The following is a 26,337-nucleotide window of genomic DNA, read 5'->3' as shown; positions in this document are numbered from 1 at the left end:
GACTTGGTTTGCTGACAGACGGTTGTGTTTTCTTGTGGCTTAGGGTCAAATCTGTTTCACTTTGGTGCTAATGACAATACGAGCACTTTGAATTGGTCTGCACTGCCCCCTGCTGGTCAGGCGCTGTCACACTGGTCCTTATCTGAGCCTAGTAGATGTGATGTGGTCCTCTTCTGGTCCTGGTTTAGTCCTGTAGATGTGATGTGGTCCTCTTCTGGTCCTGGTTTAGTCCTGTAGATGTGATGTGGTCCTCTTCTGGTCCTGGTTTAGTCCTGTAGATGTGATGTGGTCCTCTTCTGGTCCTGGTTTAGTCCTGTAGATGTGACGTGGTCCTCTTCTGGTCCTGGTTTAGTCCTGTAGATGTGATGTGGTCCTCTTCTGGTCCTGGTTTAGTCCTGTAAATGTGATGTGGTCCTCTTCTGGTCCTGGTTTAGTCCTGTAGATGTGATGTGGTCCTCTTCTGGTCCTGGTTTAGTCCTGTAGATGTGATGTGGTCCTCTTCTGGTCCTGGTTTAGTCCTGTAGATGTGACGTGGTCCTCTTCTGGTCCTGGTTTAGTCCTGTAGATGTGATGTGGTCCTCTTCTGGTCCTGGTTTAGTCCTGTAGATGTGACGTGGTCCTCTTCTGGTCCTGGTTTAGTCCTGTAGATGTGATGTGGTCCTCTTCTGGTCCTGGTTTAGTCCTGTAGATGTGATGTGGTCCTCTTCTGGTCCTGGTTTAGTCCTGTAGATGTGATGTGGTCCTCTTCTGGTCCTGGTTTAGTCCTGTAGATGTGACGTGGTCCTCTTCTGGTCCTGGTTTAGTCCTGTAGATGTGACGTGGTCCTCTTCTGGTCCTGGTTTAGTCCTGTAGATGTGACGTGGTCCTCTTCTGGTCCTGGTTTAGTCCTGTAGATGTGATGTGGTCCTCTTCTGGTCCTGGTTTAGTCCTGTAGATGTGACGTGGTCCTCTTCTGGTCCTGGTTTAGTCCTGTAGATGTGACGTGGTCCTCTTCTGGTCCTGGTTTAGTCCTGTAGATGTGATGTGGTCCTCTTCTGGTCCTGGTTTAGTCCTGTAGATGTGATGTGGTCCTCTTCTGGTCCTGGTTTAGTCCTGTAGATGTGATGTGGTCCTCTTCTGGTCCTGGTTTAGTCCTGTAAATGTGATGTGGTCCTCTTCTGGTCCTGGTTTAGTCCTGTAGATGTGATGTGGTCCTCTTCTGGTCCTGGTTTAGTCCTGTAGATGTGACGTGGTCCTCTTCTGGTCCTGGTTTAGTCCTGTAGATGTGATGTGGTCCTCTTCTGGTCCTGGTTTAGTCCTGTAGATGTGATGTGGTCCTCTTCTGGTCCTGGTTTAGTCCTGTAGATGTGACGTGGTCCTCTTCTGGTCCTGGTTTAGTCCTGTAGATGTGATGTGGTCCTCTTCTGGTCCTGGTTTAGTCCTGTAGATGTGATGTGGTCCTCTTCTGGTCCTGGTTTAGTCCTGTAGATGTGATGTGGTCCTCTTCTGGTCCTGGTTTAGTCAGAAAAGGTTTTATTGACAGATTCACACATTCATCGTTTCTTCTTCTTGTTGTTGTTGTTGTTGTTGTTGTTGTTGTTGTTGTTGTTGTTGTTGTTGTTGTTGTTGTTGTTGTTGCTGCAGTACAAAAGGGCTGGTGTGAGATATTGCAGATGAATCCTCAAATCCTTTTAACAGAAGCAAAGATAGATACAACAATGTCATTCACATAGATTACATAATGTACAATACAGTAAATATATTATACGAATAAACAAAAGTATTTCAAAATGAAGAACTAATGCATTTTATTCATGTAGTGAAAATTACAAATTACATTAAAATTCAACATTTAATCATTTTAAATAAAAATGCTAAATGTTTTTTCTCCTATACTTCGTGCCTCATTGTAAATTAATGGAGTAATGAATATTTATGATGAACAGTAATTTAAAGGGCAGTAAAGTTCACATATAGCGCTATGGTTTTCCATTCATAATTTCTTCCTTTTCCATTTCCACAGGTCAGACCTCTCCAGTCAAGTCTCTCAAACCGGTTAGTCATACATTTCTTTGCATTTTTGCATATTATATCTTTACATAATATATTTGCATATTTCGATGCTCTTTTGTCTTGTTCTTTCACTCCTTCTAGTCCATTTAGAAGTGGGATGTACCTGGTTTCTCAAAATATTCATCATTAAAAGTGGGACATATAGCAAAAATGTATTCTATTGCATTGGCTGCTTTGGAAATATGCAACAATAAGATTTCAAATATAATCTATCATATCACTGACTGAAAGTACTGATTAAATGAAGCAAACATACAACGTTGTCGTTCAAATAAGGGTATAATGTGTTGTTTCTGCATTTTTGTAGTTAATTGTACAGTCCACTCACATTTATCCAATATTTCAACCTGAACATTTTAGCACTTTTCTGATGCACAATATCAACATAGGGATCGTCCATAGAATATATTAAAATGTTTCTGTCAATAGCGCCACGTGAGGATATAACATTTGGCGCAGTGCAGCTTACGTCCTCTGTGTGCGATCGTTTAAGATTAAAAGTCTTGTTCCACAGCTTGTTCTCGTCTTCCTCCACTGCACCACAGGCTTTGAACAGGCTTTGAACGTAAAAGATTATTTGTGTGCTCGGCGGTACAAAAACGTGCTTATGCTAAACACCAAACACGTGTAATTCCTAATATTTTTACAGTAAGATTGAATGAGATTGCAGTAAATGTTTGGATATTATAAAAATAGGATATATATTGTAGGAATATTAAGTAAAGTGAGCATTTCAAGTTCTAAAAAATGAGCTATGCATGTATATTGATAAGATAAGATATTCATTTATTGTCCCACATGGGGAAATTTCATTGGTGCAACGCAGGTAGATACAGAGGTAGATACAGAAGAACAGATCACTTATAGGAAGTCTGAAAAACACTTTCAGTAGAAGATCTCCTATAAATAAATAAAAACTCCCATAGACAAATAAATAAATAAATAAATACCATTGCATGTGATCCCGACAGTAATTGCACATGAATATGTGTCACGACAGCACACATGTCGTTGTTGATGTTTATATATTTGAAGTGTTTTACACAGTTACCCCAATGGCACTTTTTTATAATCATTATTTTCTTACTTTTATTAAAACTGATCTTAAAGAAAGCCTTTATTCTAACAGTGATAAAAAAAACTAGATTATTCACTTAATTATACATATTTATACTTAAATATACAGTGGTGTTACTGTGACGCGTCTTCTCAGCATTAGTATTAGGACGACAGCGCCATCTGCAGTCTGTCTTCAGAACTGTATCCCAGCTGTGAGAGTCGGTACAATGCAGTTAAGTTTGATATGTAAAATGTCGCTAAAGATGATAAAAAATGTATCCCAGAATATCTATTTTTTTAGTTTATAATTCCACTTCCTGTTTGTAATTGATGACATCACACTCGGAAAAAAAACTAATCTAATGGCACTTTTCAATTCTACTAATTAAAATATAGGAGAACAACCTTCATTTTGTTGGATTTATGTTTTGAATGTCAAAAAAAAGTAGTTTCTTTGTGTAAATCCTGCATAAACTATGAGCGTCCTTAATGTGATGTCACTTCCTGTCATTTTCTACAGATATTCAACGTTTTCGCAACAAACACTTACTAGATTTGTGTAAAACTATAATTTATATGGACAACCGGCATAAATACACCAAGTAAAGTCAAAATTTGAAAATCTGTATAATTATTACTGAAAAAGTTAAACAAATAGGATAAAGTTAGACATTTTTTTGAATAGTTTATGAAGGATCTTGATCTTCAGTATATTATAACTACTATAACAGCACAGCACGTTGTATAAAAAAAGTGTCTTTAATTACAATGGTGGTGTTTAAATCTGTATTGAGCCTCTATATTGATCACATTTTTGCCCCAGATCACTGCACCGATGTCCCAGTCCACATCGCAGTCGTCCCTCCCACTGTCCAACCACTCTGGGCCTCAGTCTGGACCTCAGTCTGGGCCTCACTCCGGGCCTCACTCCGGGCCTCACTCTGGGCCTCACTCTGGGCCTCACTCTGGACCTCAGTCTGGGCCTCACTCTGGACCTCACTCCGGGCCTCACTCGTCCCCTCACCCTCACCCTGGGGTCATGTCGGTGGCTCAGCCCGTACAGCAGCAGAGGCAGGAGATGCTGAGCAGCTCGGAGAACATAAGCCACACAGAGGTGACTCCCGTCCCCGTCCCCGTCCCGCTCCCCGTCACCAGCACACGCTCGGCCTCTCCCAAACCGGACGCCTCCGAGCTCTACCTCAAGTCCAGGGCTCTACTCGACAGCAAACGTGAGTCTGCACCAGGAGATGTTTTAGGGTTTCATTTCATCGAATCCGCGTGCACACGGGGCATTGCCACTTTAAACGCCCATTTTATAAAGATCTGTGTTTACATTTTTTTGTTGCCTCATATTTTTTGGTCCGATGAATATATTGCATTTTGTGTGCGCTAAAGTAATTTCCCTTGTGCATCAGTAAAGTTTATCTAAGTCTAAAGAAGCAATTACACACCTCCAATCTTGTGCTTAGTAAGATGTAGATGGATTGGACAGAAAGAAGCTGTTGATACAAACACTGAGCCTGATTTAACTAAAGCTGTAGCTAAATATGATACTCTTTTTCTTAATATGTCAAAATGAAGCAATACATCTAAACCATTGAATTCAAAATGTTAGTATATCCCTCAATTTATTTTAATTTTTTTTACAATTATTGGCCCTTTTTTCACCTAAAATGTCTTATTTATGTATGAAAGAACAACTACATTTTTGTTATTACATTTATATAAGTATTACAACTCCAGAAGAAGTTTCAAATGGATATATATCAATGTTTGCCTACTTTGAACTGGCCCTGTAGAGAAGTACAGTTTGAAATGTGATATATTATTACAGAATATATCACAATAACCGCTGCTTTATGGCAGTGACACAATGACCTAAAGCAGGAGACTACAGCGCTAATCTTCTTGTACCACAGAAAAATTACAAAGAAAATGTGAATATTTATTATATTTATTTATTAACCAGGTTAAAAAAACAAACTCTCAGATCGAATTCTCCTTTTTAAGTGTGACCTGGGCCATCATAAACAACATTTACACATTGGCACTAAAAAAAAGAAACAATGACAGGAAAGAAGTGTCACTCTTTGTTTTATTAAAGTGAAGCAAAAACCCCACAACTTCACTTCAGATTGAAAAGATAAATTGAGCTCTGAAAAGATTGTACCTGTCCAGCTTTAATGGACTGAACCATATGTGGAAATAGTGATTATCATGACGGGCCAAGTTCAAGTTCCAAAAATGGGAAAGAAAAGATAAGTGAAATTGTGGTTATGTTGTACAGAGAGAACTATTGGTAATCTAACTCACTGGAGATTTTTAACTTTATGTGAACCTTTTAGTCCTTTTACACCTGGTTTAGATCTGATTCCTGGTTCACAATTGGCTCAGACTCAATAGATCATGTAAGGAAGGGATTTCAGAATATTAAGAATGAATTACCTCATTATTTGTACATGTCCAGTTTCTCTCACACTACATACTTCCTGTAATGTACTGTAGAAGCGGAAAGGGCCAGATTATTATATTAATACAGCTTTGTATTTTTACATAAATCCAATGCACGAGTCAGATGGTGTATGTGTTATTATTGTGTTATACTATATGCTACGCAGTTGTTTAAAATGATGCTGTTTATTTCTTATGCATATGTTTTTCATGTTTGTCCTGCATTGTTTGTTTTGCTCGTTTCACATTTACACTAATGATGTGGGCGGGGTCATTATTCCTTTAGAAAATGCACTGAAAAATAGCTAACAATATGCTGCTGCTGCTGCTGCTGCTGCTGCTGCTGCTGCTGGTGGTGGTGGTGGTGGTGGTGGTTGTGGTGGTGGTTGTGGTGCTGGTGCTGGTTGTGGTTGTGGTTGTTTAAAATAACCATAATTATGCCCAAATCTGTGTTATATCTGCAGCTCTAAACACAAAGGACTTGGACGTGTTCATCAAAAGGAACCAGGAGTCGGGCTTTGGCTTCAGAGTGCTGGGAGGAGAAGGCCCTGAGCAGCCGGTACGTGCCACTGCACCACAGCACTAAGACTATCGCTTTGATTTGGAATATTTGCACAATTTAAACACAGAACATTCGATCAAATGAAATACGTCGCACAGTTTAACAGCGCTCACACACAAAATAAACCAGGGCCAAAATAAAGGACAACATTAAAGGACAAAGCTAATGCTGCGTTGTAACTGGGAGGTGGGTTATTCACGTCAGGGCTGAAGCTGAATGAACTCCTATGTAAAAACTGTAAGCGAAAGAAATGTAAACTTTATATAAATTCGCTAAACTTTTTCCCCGGTGGGTCAAATATTATAATGATGTCGCATGTAAAAAAAGTAGATGTGCAACAATATTTATGATGATATTGTCTTTAATTATTTTGTTTACAGGGAAGTTGACTCGTTTGGTCCACCTTGCACCTAATGACAGCCTTTTCTGCACAAAATACATCTCGGCACAAGTTCCAGGTGTCACGTGCCGGTTAATCACTCAGATTCATATTTTGTGCCGAGTGTCATTGTTGCTTTACGCCACAGTTTATCTCGTGTGTGAAGAGTCCCTTTTTAGCAATAATTTTCCACAATATAGTATTTTGTTTAAACATCTCCATGGAGACCAGCGGGTGGAATGTGTGGTTCAATCCCATCCCAACCAGTAAATGTAGTTGTGTCCTTGAGCAAGTCCCCTCACTCCCCACGCGTATGCATTAAAGGACACATATTATTCTAAACTGACTTTTTTAACCACATTGTTCTCTCATCAAAAACATACCTGGTGTAGCACTTAGCTTCATTCACACTAGTTTGATGAATCCTGGTCAGAAAAGTCCTCTCCCATCCGTCCAAAACCCTCTGAATCTCCTTGATAACTATAACAATAATACTTGTCCTTTAATGTGGTGTGTGTCATTGTTTTTTAGGATTTTTAAATATATGAAGATGTAATTCATGAATGCAGAGCTACAACACAACGTAATTTTTCTGCACTTGTTAAATGTGCCGTTTTGAGCTCCTCTCGCTCTCTCTTTGGCAGGTCTACATCGGCGCCATCGTTCCCTTGGGCGCCGCGGAGAAGGACGGCCGTCTCCGAGCGGGGGACGAGCTGCTCTGCATCGACGGCGTCCCGGTCAAAGGGAAGTCTCACAAACAGGTCCTGGAGCTCATGACCAACGCGGCGCGCAACGGACAAGTCATGCTCACCGTGCGGCGGAAACTGGTGCACGCGGGTAAGACATTCAGCAATCTAATGATGATTCGGTATTTTCACAAGCAATGTCAAATCACACCAAACTAGGAATTATAAGGGGACATAAAACAATAGATTAAACAGTTTTAATAAGTATTTACAGGTGAAATAAATCATGTAAAGGCATACATTTATTAATATATATTTAAGAATTAAAGGTGCTGTATTTATTTTATTTTTATTTATTCTTAACTAATAAAATACATGATCAGTGACAGTTGCACAAAGAATGAATGAAAAGGAGGAAAAATAAGAGCAATCTCATGTTATCTTCCCCCGTTTAAACCCTTTCCACAGCTTTATCACGGTAAAGCTAACAACAGCTAGTACGTGGACAGCGCACTTCCTGGTTCTCGGGCAATAAAACGTAAACATCATGTGACAGCAGACCGCAAACGGTGCTCTCATTTTGACCCCAAAGAGCTGCTTTTACAGTACAATCTGCGCTGGGACCAAACCCATTTCACTTTTATGCTTTATTATGTTAAAAAAAAAACCTTTAACATGATATAGTTTGCTTTATATTTGGTCGCCCCGCACAACACAAATGCTCTTTAGATTTGACGTTATTGCACATTTATCACTATACATATATATATATATATTATATATATATATTATACATATTATACATATATATATTATACATATTATACATATATATATATATATATATATATATATATTTACAGAGAAGGAGAAGAGTTTGACCAGAAAAAGCTCCAAAAAGCCCATTGTGTGGATCAGTATGTGAACGGAAACCCTCAGAGCTAAAGCTTTGATCTGCAGTTTTCCAGCTAATCCTTTAAATTTGTTCCGGATGAGCGTCTTGTGCTTAAATAAATAAAGTTCCGCTTAAATTGACTTTGGAGGCTGAGGCGAAGTGGATGGATTCTCCCCCCAAGAAACATTCATTCTTCAATCCTGCATTTTCAGGATTTGGTGCAAGCGAAGGGCAAAGATTAGATAGAAAAACCAAACTCGAGCGTCCGAGGCGAAGGCGGCGTTGGCTGCTGTTTACTCTCACAGATAAATAAATGGTCCGCAGAATGATGCCAGCTCTTTTTGGAATGACTTTGGGGGGTTTGATGTATTGCAACAGCAGCGGCCGAATCACGTTGCAGAAATCAGACATCAATCTTCTGTGACGCTTTACATTTGATTTTGGAAAGAGATTTCCCAGACGCAAAATTACAAACAAGATACTCAGTCAAGTAAGTCCACAAACAGGATAAAGAGACTGTGTATCATCCATCTCTGGGTTTGAAATATAACCATGTGTTTTGTCTTTGAGATAAATCCTAGACTGTATCTGTAACAGGGATGTCACAGTTTGAGCTGCAATAATTAATAAAACATGATCATTGGGACTATCCATCCATCCATCCATCTTCTTTCGCTTTATCCGGGGCCGGGTCGCGGGGGCAGCAGCCCGAGCAGGGACTCCCAGACCTCCCCCTCCCCAGACACTTCCTCTAACTCCTCCGGGGGGATCCCGAGGCGTTCCCAGGCCAGCCGAGAGACATAGTCTCTCCAGCGTGTCCTGGGTCTTCCCCGGGGCCTCTTCCCGGTGGGACATGCCTGAAACACCTCCCGAGGGAGGCGCCCAGGAGGCATCCGGAACAGATGCCCGAGCCACCTCAGCTGGCTCCTCTCGACGTGGAGGAGCAGCGGCTCTACTCCGAGCTCCCCCCGTGTGGCCGAGCTCCTCACCTTATCTCTAAGGGAGCGCCCTGCCATCATCATTGGGACTAGACTATTGAAATCCCCATAATAATATTCATGGGACAATTATATTATTAAATCAAATGTCAAAAATAATCAATAATAAACTTTATTCAGAAATGTTCTCAACCAGGAAGCCTTCATTCACCATATTTCAACCTTTATTTAGTGAGAAAAACGTTGCATTTTGGATTTTTTTGACCATTTTGAATTCATGATTGGCTCATACTTAGAAATGTCACAATATAAAATGTTATTGTCTCAATTATTTAAATTATAATTATTTATTATTTCAAACAATAGTGAAATCTTTAATTTTCTTGTCAAACATTTTACTGTTACTCAAGTTTGTGACCGGCTTTATGAAATTGAACTTTCAGAAAGACAAACAACCAGATAAAAAAAAAAAAAAAGTTTATTACATTTTGGGGTTTTTCACTATTTTTGGGCTGTATATTGGACAAAATGTATGTAATTTTGCTTCTAAAACTGCGAAACCTATGATTATATTGTGGCCAGAACAATCACTTTGATGGCTTAACCTATAAACTATGTATCAAATAAATGAATAAATATATCATCATTTAAACAAATCCGAAAATCCACAGAATGCATTTTTCTACTTTTTAAGATTGTCCTTAATTGTTACATCAATTTATCTTTTAATTGCCAAGTTAAAGTATAAACTAATTCAGACCCAACCTCTTATAAATCTTCTCACAAATAAAAAATGTCATTTTATGTATAATATTTCCTGACATTGTATATTTCCTGACATTAAGTGCGTGTTTGTCAGGAGCAAGACAAACCTCACCAAACGCAAAAGTTATATCAGATTTGAGTGTCTCACTTTGTGTCCGTGCTGGAGTAGATGTCGTACAGAAATAAGGCGTAACGGGCGTGTTCTTTCAGACAGTGGCGTGGAGGAGGACGCCGCCGCTCCTCAGCCTCAGCGCGTGGCCTCGGCTCTGGTCAACAGCTCCCCAGTCGTCCCCCGGGTGGACGTGTCCAACGCGCTGCCTCCCTCTCAGCCGGGACGTCCCGAGAGCTTCGACGTGAACCTGATCCGGAGAGACAACGAGGGCTTTGGGTTTGTCATTCTCACCTCCAAGAACAAGCCGCCCCCTGGAGGTGAGAAGACGCAACTACATCTGCTTTAGTCCACTTCACTTCTGGTTTTCGGTTGTAGCCATAAGTTATCTGTCCATTGGGTTTGAAAAGAAGATGGGCAAAGGCTGTAAAGATATTGTTGTAATTAATGTAGCGTAATAAAGCAGATGAGGGATGATTAGACGTGATTAGATCTTATTATATAGTTTACAGTTTTGACAGTAAGATTAGTTGGAAAGTAACTACCGAGTCGTCAAGTTTTGTACAGAATAAGACGGCTATTTTGTTGTTTTCAAAGGAATGTTATTTACAGCAGACATATTGTGTAAAGCTTTTGACCCTGTTATTACGGTGTTTCCTCATCATAATCTTGCGTTTGCTTCGTGCATGTTTAATCCAGTCTTGTCCTGCGTTCGAGGCGTGACTGTCTCCGCCCCTAAGCGCTGTCCTGTTACTTGCAAATGTTAATAAAATCAGTGCGTTGCGTTAAAATAATAAAAACGCGCACGTGAGAATTCCGCTCTGCACTTTTGAACAGGAAGTCAGTGAACCTGTTTCTGTTTTTAAGCTGTTTTGCATCAAAATTGAGCTTTGCAATCAAAATGTAAAATAAAAATGGATGTATGTTTAGAGTTTAAAGTGCGTATGACTTGGTTTTAGTGTATTTATACCTGTCGTACATATAGATTATAGTTTTACACCAGTCGAGCGGGTATTTGTGGAGATAAGTTTGAAAAATCTGTAGAAAATAACAGGAAGTGACATCACACCAGGGACTCTCATTCCAGACAAAGTTTATGCAGAACTTACCCAAAGAAAGTACTTTTTTGACTCTCTAAAATTCAATTCAACAAAATAAAGTCGCTCTCATGTGATTTTATTCGTCAAATACATTTGCTGGGTCATTTCCTAGTGTGATATCATCAATTACAAACAGGAAGTGACATTTTAAACCTAAAAAAAGCTTTTCTGTGATATTTTTTTTTATAATTTTTAGCAAAATTCTAAGTATATTTATCTTAACTGCATTTTAGCTCAATTAATCAGCACTTTAATAGAAAATACAAAAAAAGCACAATATAAAGTTTGTGATTTGCCAATTTTGTCACTACGATTTTAAACCCTAAGGGTTTAAAACTACGATTTTAAACCCTAAGGGTTTAAAATCATAGTTTCTCTGTTCCTCAACTCTCTTTATGCATTTGAATTCAAACGGACACAATAATGACACAATAATGACACAATAATGACACAATAAACATACAATAATGACACAATAACGGTACGATAACGACACGATAACGACACAATAAAGATACAATAAAGATACAATAATGACACAATAAAGACACGATAACGACACGATAACGACACGATAACGACACGATAAAGACACGATAAAGACACGATAGACAAGATAATGACAATAAAGACACAATAATGACATAATAACGACACGATAAAGACACGATAACGACACAATAAAGATACAATAATGACACGATAAAGACACGATAACGACACAATAACGACACGATAACGATACGATAACGACACGATAAAGACACGATAAAGATACAATAATGACACAATAAAGACACGATAACGACACGATAAAGACACGATAAAGACACGATAACGACACGATAACGACACGATAAAGATACAATAATGACACAATAAAGACACGATAACGACACGATAACGACACGATAAAGACACGATAAAGACAAGATAACGACACGATAAAGACACGATAAAGACACGATAACGACACGATAACGACACGATAAAGATACAATAATGACACAATAAAGACACGATAACGACACGATAAAGACACGATAAAGACACGATAACGACACGATAACGACACGATAACGACACGATAAAGATACAATAATGACACAATAAAGACACTATAACGACACGATAAAGACACGATAACGACACGATAACGACACGATAACGACACGATAAAGATACAATAATGACACAATAAAGACACGATAACGACACGATAAAGACACGATAAAGACAAGATAACGACACGATAAAGACACGATAACGACACGATAACGACACGATAACGACACGATAATGACAATAAATAAAGACACAATAATGAATGCACGTGCTTCTGTCTTTCAGTGATCCCTCATAAGATCGGACGCATCATCGAGGGCAGCCCCACTGACCGCTTGGGGCAAATGAAAGTGGGCGACCGCATCTCGGCCGTGAATGGCCAGTCCATCATCGACCTGTCCCACAACGAGATCGTGCAGCTCATCAAAGAGGCGGGCAACTCCGTGTCCCTCACCGTGGTCCCCGAGGACGGTACGTGCATTTGAATCAGTTGTATGTTTTTTAGCTGCATTCTTGTACTGTCCATTTATTTATTTGGATTTATTTGATGGGGAAAAGTATATTTCATGAGCTCAAGTCACACATTACATAATTTTAGCCGCAACTAATTATCAATCTCTATTTAAATGTCATTGCTTCTCACCCGTGGAATTAATCCAACTTGTATTTAAACGTTTCACATCGACAAAAAATAAAACAAAAGTGAAAATTTGGACTGATGAATAAGAAATATGAGAATGTGTGTCCTTGACCAGGCCAAGTACAGACTTATTCTCCATCAGGTGCATTTATACTGTATAATGTCCATCACATTTGTAACAATAGGACCTGCCACTGGCTTTAGCGAGAAAAGAAGCCGTTAAAATGTGTCTGTTTTTCTTCATCGCGTGGGGTCCTCAGAAGAAGCTATTTCATTTTCTATCGAGACTTAGATTTGACTCGAACATGTTTGTTGAAATTCAGAAAATGAATCCGTTTCGGTGGTTTTAGGAGTTTTTGTGTGTTTGTGTGTCAGACTAAAGCTGTTGTGTCTGTTGCTCTGTCCAGAAAGCGCTCCTCCGTCTGGGACAAACTCGGTCAAACACAGTCCCTCAGCTCAGCACCGAGCCGTGGGACAGCAGCCGCCCAGCAGCCACACAGACAGGTACCACTGCATGTACACGCTGGGAATACTGCATGTACACGCTGGGAATACTGCATATACACGCTGGGAATACTGCATGTACTTAGTAGTATTTCTGACCTCTCAAAGCAATAAAAAGACACATTCATTGTCCTCCGATACGTTTAAAGGGGACATATCATGCAAAATCCTCTTTAATGAGCTTTTAACCTCATCATTAGTTTGCTCAAAGTTGTATTTGATTGATTCCTGCTTGTTGGCTGCGATTATTTGAAAAATGAAGACTCCGGGTGACACATTTTTTAACGTTTTGAAATGTCACATAACCACTTTTCTAAAATAAACATGGGAAAGACTGAATTAAAAAGGCGGAGCTTATCCGTTTTTAACAGGAAGTGTTTTTATGACTAAAACGTCACAGATCAACATTGTGGCTTACAATGAATGAAATGTAAATATATGATGTATTTATGTTGGAGTGTAATGTACTTTCTCCTTTAATGTCATGCTCTTGGCTCCCCTTTAAAAACTCGTTTACTCTCACATCATGTGCATCATATTGTGCTGTGAAGTCATTATAACTCTTTTGGTGCAGTGCAGCTCTATTAAAGGCTCTCGTAACATAAGGTTTAGCTTCTTGGACCATGAATTAGCCCTGATCCCCTGAGGTCCAGAGCGTTCTCCTGTGGTGCAGCTGTAATCTGGACTTTGGACTGTGGAGAATAAATGATAATGCTTTGATCTCTGTTTTAAAGCAGATTACCTGTGACAGACTTTCCTAATCCTTCACAGCAGCAGGACTTCAGTGCATAACAGGGTTCTGTCTACCTCATTAAGCCCAGTGTCCATCCACGACCTGCACTTTCAGAATGTACCTCTACAAAATAGAATTAACTTTACATTTGAAACTAATAAGTGCAACAGTCACTGTGTGTTCAAATTACACACAGTGCGACATACAAATGGAAACAAAACTTAAAAACATATTACAATTTCTATGATAGAAATGCCTTTTCAAAGAAAAATGTCACAGCCTGTGGCGCCCTCAGGTGGATACACAGAGTACTTTGTCCCCCTAGTGCAGCAGATCAAGCACCTATCATTTATATTACAGTCAGACTGAATTTACTCATTTATTATTAATGTATTCATATTTTCAGTTCAATGTGTGTTGAGCTAGTTTGAAATAATAAAATAAAAAGTTGCCTTAAAACTGTTGAAATGATCAAGTTTGAATAAGTGAATAATCCTAACAAGTTTAACGTAATGTTTTTGGTACAACAGTTGTAAGAAAACAAGTATAATAAACACTACTCTTATTCTTATGTTTGCTTTACGTATCTAAGGTCAATATTCTGATTCCAGTCATTTATAGTCAACTCTGGAGGTCAAAGGTCACAGTGTGTCAGTGGTGCAGAGCGTTGATAACCAAAGCTGTTATAGGCCTCACAGGTCAGGCCTTTACAGTATTGAGCTTCTGCTGCTGGAGTCGCTCTGGACTGAACACCAGTGACATGTGTCATCTTTATGTTGTGAACTCATGTCCTTTTTTACAGAAATGGAGATTCAGAGCTCAATAATCTTTCTCGAGACACTGGACAAATGATCACGTCAGGCCCCAAACAGGCAAGTCCAGAGCTACTAATGTCAACATAATGATAGAGCTAGAGGTCTATGGATCATAGAGTTCTATGGATCGTAGAGTTCTATGGATCGTAGAGGTCTATGGATCGTAGAGTTCTATGGATCGTAGAGTTCTATGGATCGTAGAGGTCTATGGATCGTAGAGTTCTATGGATCGTAGAGGTCTATTTATCGTAGAGTTCAATGGATCGTAGAGTTCTATGAATCGTAGAGTTCTATGGATCGTAGAGGTCTATGGATCGTAGAGTTCTATGGATCGTAGAGGTCTATGGATCGCAGAGGTCTATGGATCGCAGAGTTCTATGGATCGTAGAGTTCTATGGATCGTAGAGTTCTATGGATCGTAGAGGTCTATTTATCGTAGAGGTCTATGGATCGTAGCTATGAATCGTAGAGTTCTATGGATTGTAGAGTTCTATGGATTGTAGAGTTCTATGGATCGTAGAGTTCTATGGATCATAGAGTTCTATGGATCGTAGAGGTCTATGGATCGTAGAGGTCTATGGATCGTAGAGTTCTATGGATTGTAGAGTTCTATGAATCATAGAGTTCTGCGTGTCCTATTAGACTGGTAAAGGAATGACAAACACGTCTCTATTGGGTTCCATTTCTGACATGATGAGGTCATGAAATACACTTTACCCAAAGGAGCCCAGTGGAGGTGTTTGTTTATTTGTGTTTGTTTGAAATGTCAGACTTTGTAAGTTTTTATTTGCTACAAGTCAAATGGTGGTTTGAGTGGTGTTGCGTTTGAGTGGTGTTTGCGCACCATCAGCAGCACCATCAGCAGCACCATCAGCAGCACCATCAGCAGCACCATCAGCAGCACCATCAGCAGCACCATCAGAGCGTCCTGTGTGTGTTCAGGGGTGTTTCGTGGTGGAGCTGGAGCGCAGCCACAGAGGCTTCGGCTTCAGCCTCAGAGGAGGAAAAGAGTACAACATGGGCCTGTTCATCCTGCGCCTGGCGGAGGACGGACCTGCCCTGCACGACGGACGCATCCATGTGAGGACCTGTGATATATACATGTACATGTACTACATGTACTGCGTACATGTACTACATGTACTGCATGTACTGCATACATGTACATGTACTGCATCCATGTGAGGATCTGTGATACATACATGTACATGTACTGCATACATGTGAGGATTATATCTGCTATAAGTCTGTACAACACTCTACACATGTACAGTAGAGCTACTGCATATGTACAGAATATACACATATACTATTTAGACTTTCACAAACAATAGATCAAGTTAATTTAAATCTCTGTTTTTCTGAGTTTCCAAAGTAATTTTTGTGACGTAATAAAAAAGCATTTTCAAAATGCCCATCACAGATGAAGTGACAATACGACTGGTAAAGGTCCTTTTAATATAATATACAATACATATTTCAGCACAACAATGATCATGAAAACACCCATTTCTTTTCACACACAATTCAAAGTGCTTTACATCCAATACAAATACTTTCAAATATGTATAAACCAGACTAAACCAGACTGAACCAAACCAGACTAAACCAAACCAGACTGAACCAAACCAGACTAAACCAAACCAGACTAAACCAAACTAGACTAAACCAAACCAGACTAAACCAAACCAGATTAAACCAAACCAGACTAAACCAAACTAGACTAAACCAAACCAGACTAAACCAGACTAAACCAAACCAGATTAAACCAAACCAGACTAAACCAAACCAGTCTAAACTAAAAGCAGACTAAACCAGACTAAACCAAACCAGACTAAACCAAACCAGACTAAACCAGACTAAACCAAACCAGACTAAACCAAACCAGACTAAACCAAATCCAGACTAACCCAAAGCAGACTAAACCAAACCAGACTAAACCAAACCAGATTAAGCAAACCAGACTAACCTTGCATGTGGGGCTCCTTGGAGCCCAGATGATCAGTCTGGTCCCACATGGACGTCTCCACCTTCAGGACCATGAACTGGCCCCTGGGGTTGATCTCATCCTTTGTCCAGGAGCAGGACAAACTGTTTAGACTGTTTAAACAGTTGAAACCATAGCAACGTGAGGACTAAAACAAGGCGGTCCTTCTGGTTCCTCCGCCGCAGGTCGGAGATCAGATTGTGGAGATCAACGGCGAGGCCACCCAGGGCATCACCCACACCCGAGCCATCGAGCTGATCCAGGCCGGAGGCACCAAGGTCCACCTGCTGCTGAGGCCGGGCCAGGGCCTGGTCCCGGACCACAGTGAGTCCCAGGGGCCCCACACCGCAGACCTGTGCATGTCCCACTGCCAGCTTCTGTCTCTCATTCTATTTTTGACTGTGCTTTTATCTGCCTTGCTTTCAGAGGTGGGTGGAGGACAACGGGACTCACGTTTGAATATTCTTGTATAAAAGTTAAAAAAGTAAAGTAAATATCAGGGCTGGAGTCGACTAAAAACGATGCCCTGCTTATTTGATTGGTCGACTGTAAAGGAGGCGTGGCAAAAGCCCTCAAAACTTCAAATAGTCTCCATGATCTGACCTTGGATCTGACCCAAAGAGCACTCCAAGGTCACGAGTTCAGGCAAAAACTGAAAAGGCAGATTAAACTGTTTCCATACTGACTTTGACTCTGCTGTTTACCCAGATATTATTTTACAGTCAAAGTAAAGTCCTTATTACTGTTATTAGAGTGTATTTATGCGTCGGGTGATGCGTCGCGCAGGAGCGTGTAACGGTGGATTTAGCGTGTTTTGCATTGGTAGAACTGACGCTTCTAAGTGTGCAGCCAAAACACGCTGGAGAAAATGTGGGAAACGGGTTTAAAATGTGTAATTGCGATATAAAGGATTTGGTGCAGCTCGCAGCAGACAAGGAAACGTGTGTCTTCTCATGCTCTCCCGGTAGTCACAGACTCGCGCAGGATTTTGACAAAAAATTGCTTCACTCGCTCTTATCTTTTGACTTAATACCGCTTTTTATCTTTCGTTTGAAGCTATTTTGCGTTGTCGGCGGTTCTTTATAAAAAAAAAAAATCATCATTTATTTTATTTATAGTGTAGAAATCAATTATCTAAGTGCGGCGGATCCGTAAACCAAGTTATAAAATAACTGTGGCCTAATATCTATATAAAACTGTATTTTTTGCACAGTTTAGTCCCTTGTTTAGGACAGTGCACGGAGCAATAAGGTGTAAAGACTGTTTTTAGACTAATCTGCTTTTCACAATCCGTCCTGCCCGTGACCTCTGCTCACCTCTGCAGCCTGTTGCCTGGTGACCTCTGCTCAGCACGGCCTCTGTCTCTGTCTCTCTCGTCCTGTAGGTCCGAACTCTTCCACTTCCTCCTTGTGCTTCTTCATGAAACCAGAGCTTCACTAAAGACAGACTCACTGCTTTTCTCGGTCTGTCCATAATAACCTCGGTAACTTTTCACTTTCAAACACTCGTCTTCTTCTTCTGTTTGTCCAGTGCCATTTTCACACCATCTCCATCAGTCCGTGCACATTTACAATAAAAAGCATCAATAAATACAATCACCCAATAATTCAATCTGATGTGTCATGTGAATAAAGGCAGTTTAACTGTAGTTAGGAAGAGAACTTACCATAAAGTTTAAAATAACATGTTTTTTTTACATTTTCTCTTTCATTCTTGTCTTCAAATGGGATTACTCGCATCGGATGAAAGTTGACATTTCAGTAATCTGATAACTCCAGAAATCAGACAATGATCACATTTTTGGTGTTCTGTATTTAGGTAAAAGTCCCGGCGCAGATTACATTTATTTCTTTATTCATAAAACCAACGCTATAATTAAACATAAACTACTAAATAATGCCATTTACAGCGACAACAGTAACTTTATTTCATTTAATTTATGTAGATGCTGATAACAACAACTAAATGCAGATGATTCATCATCAAATATAGTTTATGATAATAAATATTTATGACAATACGAAAAACATTAAATAAACTTATGGTTTTAGATTGCAGGAGTAAAAATGAGACATTATGTTTCCCCTATTCATGGGAAATTCTGATATGAGTGTTTTTATGTATTGATAAGTATAATACAAGCAAGAAAAATAGTCACAAACTACAAATGTAGCCTGGATACTCATTATGGATATAAAACTAACCTATTTAATTTGACTAAAAGGGTGACGTTTGCGACTTAAAAATATGTGATTAAAAGAAATATTTTAAGTATTCTAAAAACTTGTGTTGTCGACAGTAAATTGAAATATTGCCGTAGCATAAACGAGGACAAGAAGCTGAAAGGAAAAGGTTTTATGACGAGGGAGTCACTTAGAAGTGGGCAATATATTTAGAAATGTAGATAATATCGTGAATGTTGCAAAAAAGTTTCTAGTTTATGGTTTGTAGCTAAAAATCCCACAAAAAGAGCTGTTTAGTGTTGGAAATGTTCAAATACAGATAAACGGGATGTTTCGAGAGTCATTTTACATTTGTCTGATTATTAAAGCTCAACCATCACATTTAGAGACATGTTTGAACACATTTCTGACACAAGGTCGTACTGAATTCCACAATCTCTCTATATATTAATAACTTGTGTGCATTCTCTCCCGGAAATCCGAACGCTCATTCCACTGAACTCCATCACCCGCTTCGCCGTTTCTGTCTCTGTCGCACGTTTCCTGCAGCTCTTATCGGCCCCGGGGGGAAATTGAAATGTCAAAACGTGGATTATCCCGTCGGCGGATGAAACGCAAAAGAGGCGGTGAATTAGCGATGACTTCAGAGCCTTCGTTTATTTCATTTTGCTTTTGCACGACATAAGTTCATTCGCTGATTCGCCCGACCTGCCGTTCACTCTTTGAATTCTGATCATTTTGTGACGGTCGGTCCGGCCAATCGTTTCCAAAAGTGCATGTGGCTCAGTTCTATTCTAATGGAATGGGGATAATGGCAACGCAAGAGGTTTTTGGAATTGAAACGAATGTTCTTCTAACGTGTTCAGGGCAGTTGCACAGCGCATGGAAAGCAAATATCAACCATTCAAAGCTAAATACTATATAGTTTTGTATTATTTATACAGGGAAAAACCTCTCCCTGTCAAACACTAAATAAAACAAAGAAAGAACCCACAATACCCTGAAAATAATACCTAAAAATACAAAATATAATATAACCAGTGCTTTGAATTCATTAATATGCATGAAATGATTGAGCGAGCGAATGTTCTGAGATCTTTTAATACCTGATCTGTGTTCAGCAAAACGTGTTCAATAATCAGGCTCGATCCCAGTGAGAGCTAATAGACAAAAGGCAGTGCTGTTTTCTGCAACTAAGAGGAAAACATTCTCAAAAAGTCCTCAAAATGTGGCTTAAACGTGAAACTGAAGCATATGAACAGGAAGCTCGACCGTCCCACTTCGAAGCTTCGCTAAATCCCCTTTAAAGAGACGTTAAATAGAATCTGAGGAGTTTACACTGCACAACAGCCGGAGCAGCTTCAGTCCAAAAACACTAAAGCAAACTTTTCTTTCTTTTCCTTTGATGTATTTCTTTCGGCCGTGAGCTTCATTAGACGGGACAGTGAAGCGTGAAACGGGGATGAGAGCAGGAAGGACACTGAGCAAATAATTGGGAGCCGGAATCAAACTCACGACCCACCGTTTACTTAGATTGGGCATAAGTGCTATCCACTCTGCCACCGAGCAGCACGCAGAAACAGCGCGGGCGTTCACTGTAAGATTTAAGATGAAGAATAAAATAATGGCAAAATCCTAATTTCACTCAATAAGTGTTTGGTTTTTTCTCAAATAAATGTAATTATCCATCCACAAATACAAACGATCTTTTACACAATATTTAAATGTGATAGTTATGTTTTTATGTCAAATTTATATATATATTTATGTTTGTTTTTCCAAGTAAAACCAGCCCAGAGAGAACGCAACAGACACGAAATCCGTAGACATCCAACAAAAAAAACAAAAAAAACTCTTTATATATAGGTTTTCTACACCATATCTAAATGTAATAATCATGTTTTAATGTTTGCTGTAAAGTTTCTCATTGACTTATCCATGCTTCAGGTTCCAAGGACAAAGTCTCCTCTCACAGCTCACACTTGCCCCGCCTCTCCCCCTCGGATGTCCCGTCCTCTCCCGCCTCTCCGTCCTCCTTCTTCTTCACCGACGTCTCTCCCGGCTCCAAAACGTCCGACGACCTCCCCGCGACCCGACCCAGACACAACCACGCCGGCCCGAGCTCGCCGGGCAGAAAAGCGGCCAAACCGGCGAGCCCGCAGAAGCTGAGCGAACCCGAGCCCGCCGAGCGTTCGCACAGCCCCAGGAAAGCCGAGAGACCGGCGAGCGGCGGCTCTTTGGAGGACGTGACTTCTGAGCGGAGGGAGCGGGGACAAAAGGAGCGCCGGTCCTCAAGCCCCAAGAAAGCGTCCAAGAACGACAACGAGCCGCACAGTCCGAGGCGTCCGGGAGGGCAGCAGCCGTCCAAACCCGCCGCGGACGAGTCGAGGGGGACAAACGAACGCCGCAAGAACAAAAACGTGGACCAAGACGTTCATCGGTCCAGGGAAAGGGTCGCGTCGGAAGGAGAGGGCGGGACACTTGAGAGGAGAGCGAGGAGGGAGAGGACGCACAGAGACGAGAGGAGTCTTCACAACGAGGACGCCGTTCGCAAAGAGCCAAGAGGGTCGAGCGGCGGCGTCCAGGATCCAACTTTACCCAACGGGAGCGCCAACAGTGCGACGAAGAAGGCGCAAATCAGCCCCGGTCCGTGGAAAGTCCCGAGCACGGCCAAAATCCAGTCCCAGATGGACGTGTCCCATGAAGGAGTCTAAACTGAGCCTTTTGAAACCATAGACCAACCAAGTAGCAAGTTATACATATATATATTTTTAGACAAATCACTGTGTTCACTTCTCACTCAGCCTGCCTTGGTCTGCTCACCTTCCATGCATGGTTTATGTGAATGTCAATTCTCTTTTGGATTTTGTGCCAAGACGAAGAAAGAAAGAAGGAGGAAAAACTGCTCCACCTTTTGCAGTCACTGTGAACTTACAAGATGTGGAAGGTTTGAACTAAATGAAGGTTTAAGAGCATCTACAGCTGATTTAAAGGTGCAATGCGTAGGTTTTCTTGTGGAGTGTCCGCCACCTGCTCGCCATGGAGATGTAGAGATGCGATGGGATGTAGTGACGAAGCATTTGCATTATTGTCGCTATAATTGCAAGTAAAAAGGTAAAAGTGCAGTTACTTGGGTAAAAGTAGAGACAATTGCAAGTTCTGCTGCCAAAATTGAACTTGAGCAAAATGAAAAAGAACAAAGCTTCCTGCTGCCACAGTTTCCCCAACAGTTAACATTTCCTTCTGAATAATGAGCACTTTGACATGGCATTAGACACACACACATGGCATTAGATACACACACATACACACACATGGCATTAGATACACACACATACACACACATGGCATTAGATACACACACATACACACACATGGCATTAGATACACACACATACACACACATGGCATTAGATACACACACATGGCATTAGATACACACACATACACACACATGGCATTAGATACACACACATACACACACATGGCATTAGATACACACACATGCACACACATGGCATTAGATACACACACATGGCATTAGATACACACACATGGCATTAGATACACACACATACACACACACACATGGCATTAGATATACACACACACACATGGCATTAGATACACACACATACACACACATGGCATTAGATACACACACATACACACACATGGCATTAGATACACACACATGGCATTAGATACACACACATACACACACATGGCATTAGATACACACACATGGCATTAGATACACACACATGGCATTAGATACACACACATACACACACATGGCATTAGATACACACACATACACACACATGGCATTAGATACACACACATGGCATTAGACACACACACACATGGCATTAGACACACACACATGGCATTAGACACACACACATGACATTAGATACACACTCATGGCATTAGATACACACACATGACATTAGACACACACACACTCATGGCATTAGATACACACACATGGCATTAGACACACACACACACATGGCATTAGATACACACATGACATTAGATACACACTCATGGCATTAGATACACACACATGACATTAGACACACACACACACACATGGCATTAGATACACACACATGACATTAGATACACACACATGGCATTAGATACACACTCATGGCATTAGATACACACACATGACATTAGATACACACACATGGCATTAGATACACACACATGACATTAGACACACACACACACACATGGCATTAGATACACACACATGACATTAGATACACACTCATGGCATTAGATACACACACATGGCATTAGACACACACACATGGCATTAGATACACACACATGACATTAGACACACACACACACACATGGCATTAGATACACACACATGACATTAGACACACACACACACTCATGGCATTAGACACACACACATGGCATTAGACACACACACATGGCATTAGACACACACACATGGCATTAGACACACACACATGGCATTAGACACACACACATGACATTAGACACACACACACACATGACATTAGACACACACGCATGGCATTAGACACACACTCATGGCATTAGACACACACTCATGGCATTAGACACACATGGCATTAGACACACACACACACACACACACATGGCATTAGACACACACACACACATGGCATTAGACACACACACACATGGCATTAGACACACACACATGGCATTAGACACACACACACATGGCATTAGACACACACACACATGGCATTAGACACACACACACACATGGCATTAGACACACACACATGGCATTAGACACACACACATGGCATTAGACACACACACACGGCATTAGACACACACACACACATCTTCCCACTCTTCATCCGTCAAAACAAGATCTCTTTCCCTTTTGTCTTTAATATTTATATTTACGCCACAATCGCACTTCCCAGATTTTGAAGCGAAACATGATCCATATTTGAAGACGAGCAGGCGGCGAACCCTTCACCAGAAAGGCCCCGCGGCGCTCCACACATCTGGACTACAAAGATGGCGGACGCTCTTGTTTTGTCTATGCGCGTGTGCGTCTTCTTTTGGACTTTTGGACTGCACTGGTGTATTAAGAGACTGAACGCGGTGAGACCCTCACGAGCTTTATATGCATCAATCAACAGACCAGATACTTGTGGTTTTCTGTGTGTGAATATGAAGAGCATAATAATGTAATTTATTCAGACGATGTATAAATGAAAATGACAGTAGTTTGTTTCTATTTTAACGCGGCACATCTAGAAAATCTATAGTTTTACGTCTCAAAACGACACGTTCTGTTTCAGTGTTTCCCAAAGGCCACACAAGCTCATCCACTTCTAATGACCCGGTGTATACTTTGTAGCATTGGCAATACTCAAGTACACGGACGATGAAGTAGCCTGCAGTGACCGCCCCGTACGGAAGCCTGATTATAGTGTACGCTTTTGCCTTTGTTTTATTTTGAAATCTATTTTTCATCAGTCGCTCGCTACTATTTTTAAATCTATTTTTTTGGATCAGTTTTTATTTAATTTCCGACCCAAAATGTGACGAAACGTGTGATATTTTTATGAACAAGACAACGGCAGTCACTTTGAGGTGTTATGAAGTTTTGTGTTGGGTTTTGAAGGATTTTATGATGTTTTTATGAAGAAGAGGCGCGTGTGGAGTGGAGCGACCTCTAGTGGCTCGTGTGTTGCATTGCACTTGCATCTCCCTGAATCACAGTCCTGATCATGATTCTGTTTTGTACTGTCTGGACTCCTCTTTTTATCCATGCCGTGGCCTTGCATCGCTTCAATCTCTATAAAAAAGTTTTAGTTTTGACATCATGGTAGTTGTAAATGTTTATAAAGTGTACAGCACCTGTATAAAATTGCCTTCATGCATAAGAATCCTTTGTAAATCCTTTCATTATTTTTTTAAGGGCCTGATACAAATGGGTGGATAGATATAATCTGGTCATGGCATTCTGTTCATGCACTGAAATAAAGGTTTACTGAGTAAAATCACTGAGGTTTGCGGTGGTTCATTCGTGTTGAGTCGATCCTGTTGCTCAGTGTGAATGTGCAAGGACAGTTGTACTCGAGTAAAAGTACAGTGGCTAAAATGTACTCCGTGTTCCACCTCTGGCTGAACTGTTTGGTCGTGACGTTTTCCTGACTTCCTTTGTGTTTATTATAGTTGTTAGAACTGTTGTTGTCCCATTATATATCAGATAAACACGATATATGGATCAAACTAGCCAATATTTATAGGCTTTAAAAAACTGTATATGTTAAACCTCACTTGACTTTCTGTGCAGTACTTCAAAGTCTAAAGAATAAAGTCTAAAGAATAAAGTCTAAAGAATAAAGTCTAAGAATAAAGTCTAAGAATAAAGTCTAAGAATAAAGTCTAAGAATAAAACGCCAAAGAAGAAGAATGATTGTAGCTGTCCTTGTATGACGTCATCTCCAGGATAGAATGAGTAACAGGTATGAGCCGTCCTCTTTGCTAAGAAAGCCTAAAATATGACTTTTTACTTCATAAATCACCATAAGACATCTGCTGTTTTCCCTTAACATAATTTGCATTTAATTTTGACCAACTACAATGTGTAAAACGGAAGTAGTTTCATTTCGCGCGGATCCAAACCACAAAACAGCCGCGAGCCAAACCGTGACGTCAGTGGGGACAGAAGTGCGCGCGTGCCGAGATGCACGCAGCCGCCTCTAAAGACTCCAACTCCCATGAAGCCACGCGCCCTCAGAAAACTACCCGACCCACGATTCCTCGTTTTACGCATGCGCACCTAAAGGACTCACGCGGGCAAGGACTACATTTTGACAGAAAGACTACAATTCAGGGCGCGCCTGCGCAGTGAGACTTTGAGACCTTTAAATGAACAGTACGTGCAAAGATGGCAGCGCAGCTCGACCTGCTCCGCGCAAAAGTGGGAGAAGAAAGGGTGAGGGACACTTTGGATAGACTCATTAAAGAGAAGAAAAAGAAGAAGAGAGCCTTGTCACCGCCCGCGGACAAACGGGAGAAAGAGGTGAAGAAAGTCAAGCTCCACCACCACCAGAACCAGAACCAGAACCACCAGAACCAGAACCAACAACCACACGCCGCGCACAAGCCGCACAAGCCGCAGCCGAACGCGCCTCCTGCGGCTCCAGCTCCGGCTTCTGTCCGGCACCTCAGCCACAAACATGCGCCGCACCGCCACGACCACCACCGCCACAGACACGACAGCGGCCACGGCCAGAGCAGCGGCGGCGGCGGCGGCACGACGCGGAGCCCGCAGCCCGCCGCCGCCGCCGCCGCCGCCGCCACGCCTCCCCGCTCCGCTGCCGCTGCGCCTCTGAGGAAGACCGCGCCGCCGGAGCAGGTGCCGGAG

The 26,337-nt window shown here is 41.0% G+C and overlaps 2 protein-coding genes across 2 annotated transcripts in view; both read left to right on the top strand.

The window, feature by feature from the left end:
• Positions 1 to 21,825, top strand: part of magi3a (membrane associated guanylate kinase, WW and PDZ domain containing 3a) — a 243,449-nt gene extending 221,624 nt beyond the window's left edge. The window contains exons 11-21 of the mRNA XM_072449267.1: positions 2,003 to 2,034; positions 3,935 to 4,340; positions 6,027 to 6,121; positions 7,148 to 7,340; positions 9,998 to 10,216; positions 12,347 to 12,532; positions 13,109 to 13,205; positions 14,741 to 14,810; positions 15,696 to 15,833; positions 16,926 to 17,064; positions 20,871 to 21,825. Of these exons, the coding sequence (XP_072305368.1) occupies positions 2,003 to 2,034; positions 3,935 to 4,340; positions 6,027 to 6,121; positions 7,148 to 7,340; positions 9,998 to 10,216; positions 12,347 to 12,532; positions 13,109 to 13,205; positions 14,741 to 14,810; positions 15,696 to 15,833; positions 16,926 to 17,064; positions 20,871 to 21,637 (2,342 nt within the window). The 3' untranslated portion in view covers positions 21,638 to 21,825. The remainder of the gene's footprint in view (positions 1 to 2,002; positions 2,035 to 3,934; positions 4,341 to 6,026; positions 6,122 to 7,147; positions 7,341 to 9,997; positions 10,217 to 12,346; positions 12,533 to 13,108; positions 13,206 to 14,740; positions 14,811 to 15,695; positions 15,834 to 16,925; positions 17,065 to 20,870) is intronic.
• A 3,975-nt stretch (positions 21,826 to 25,800) lies between these two features.
• Positions 25,801 to 26,337, top strand: part of rsbn1 (round spermatid basic protein 1) — a 9,904-nt gene continuing 9,367 nt past the window's right edge. The window contains exon 1 of the mRNA XM_072449256.1: positions 25,801 to 26,337. This exon is cut by the window's right edge and continues 160 nt beyond it. Coding sequence (XP_072305357.1) covers positions 25,858 to 26,337 — 480 coding nt within the window. The 5' untranslated portion in view covers positions 25,801 to 25,857.

The sequence above is a fragment of the Eucyclogobius newberryi genome, unplaced genomic scaffold, assembly GCF_026437365.1.
Source record: "Eucyclogobius newberryi isolate DKJ021-1_F unplaced genomic scaffold, fEucNew1.0.hap1 SCAF_17, whole genome shotgun sequence".
NCBI classification, from domain to species: domain Eukaryota; kingdom Metazoa; phylum Chordata; class Actinopteri; order Gobiiformes; family Gobiidae; genus Eucyclogobius; species Eucyclogobius newberryi.
This window is presented reverse-complemented; position numbering and strand designations above follow the sequence as displayed.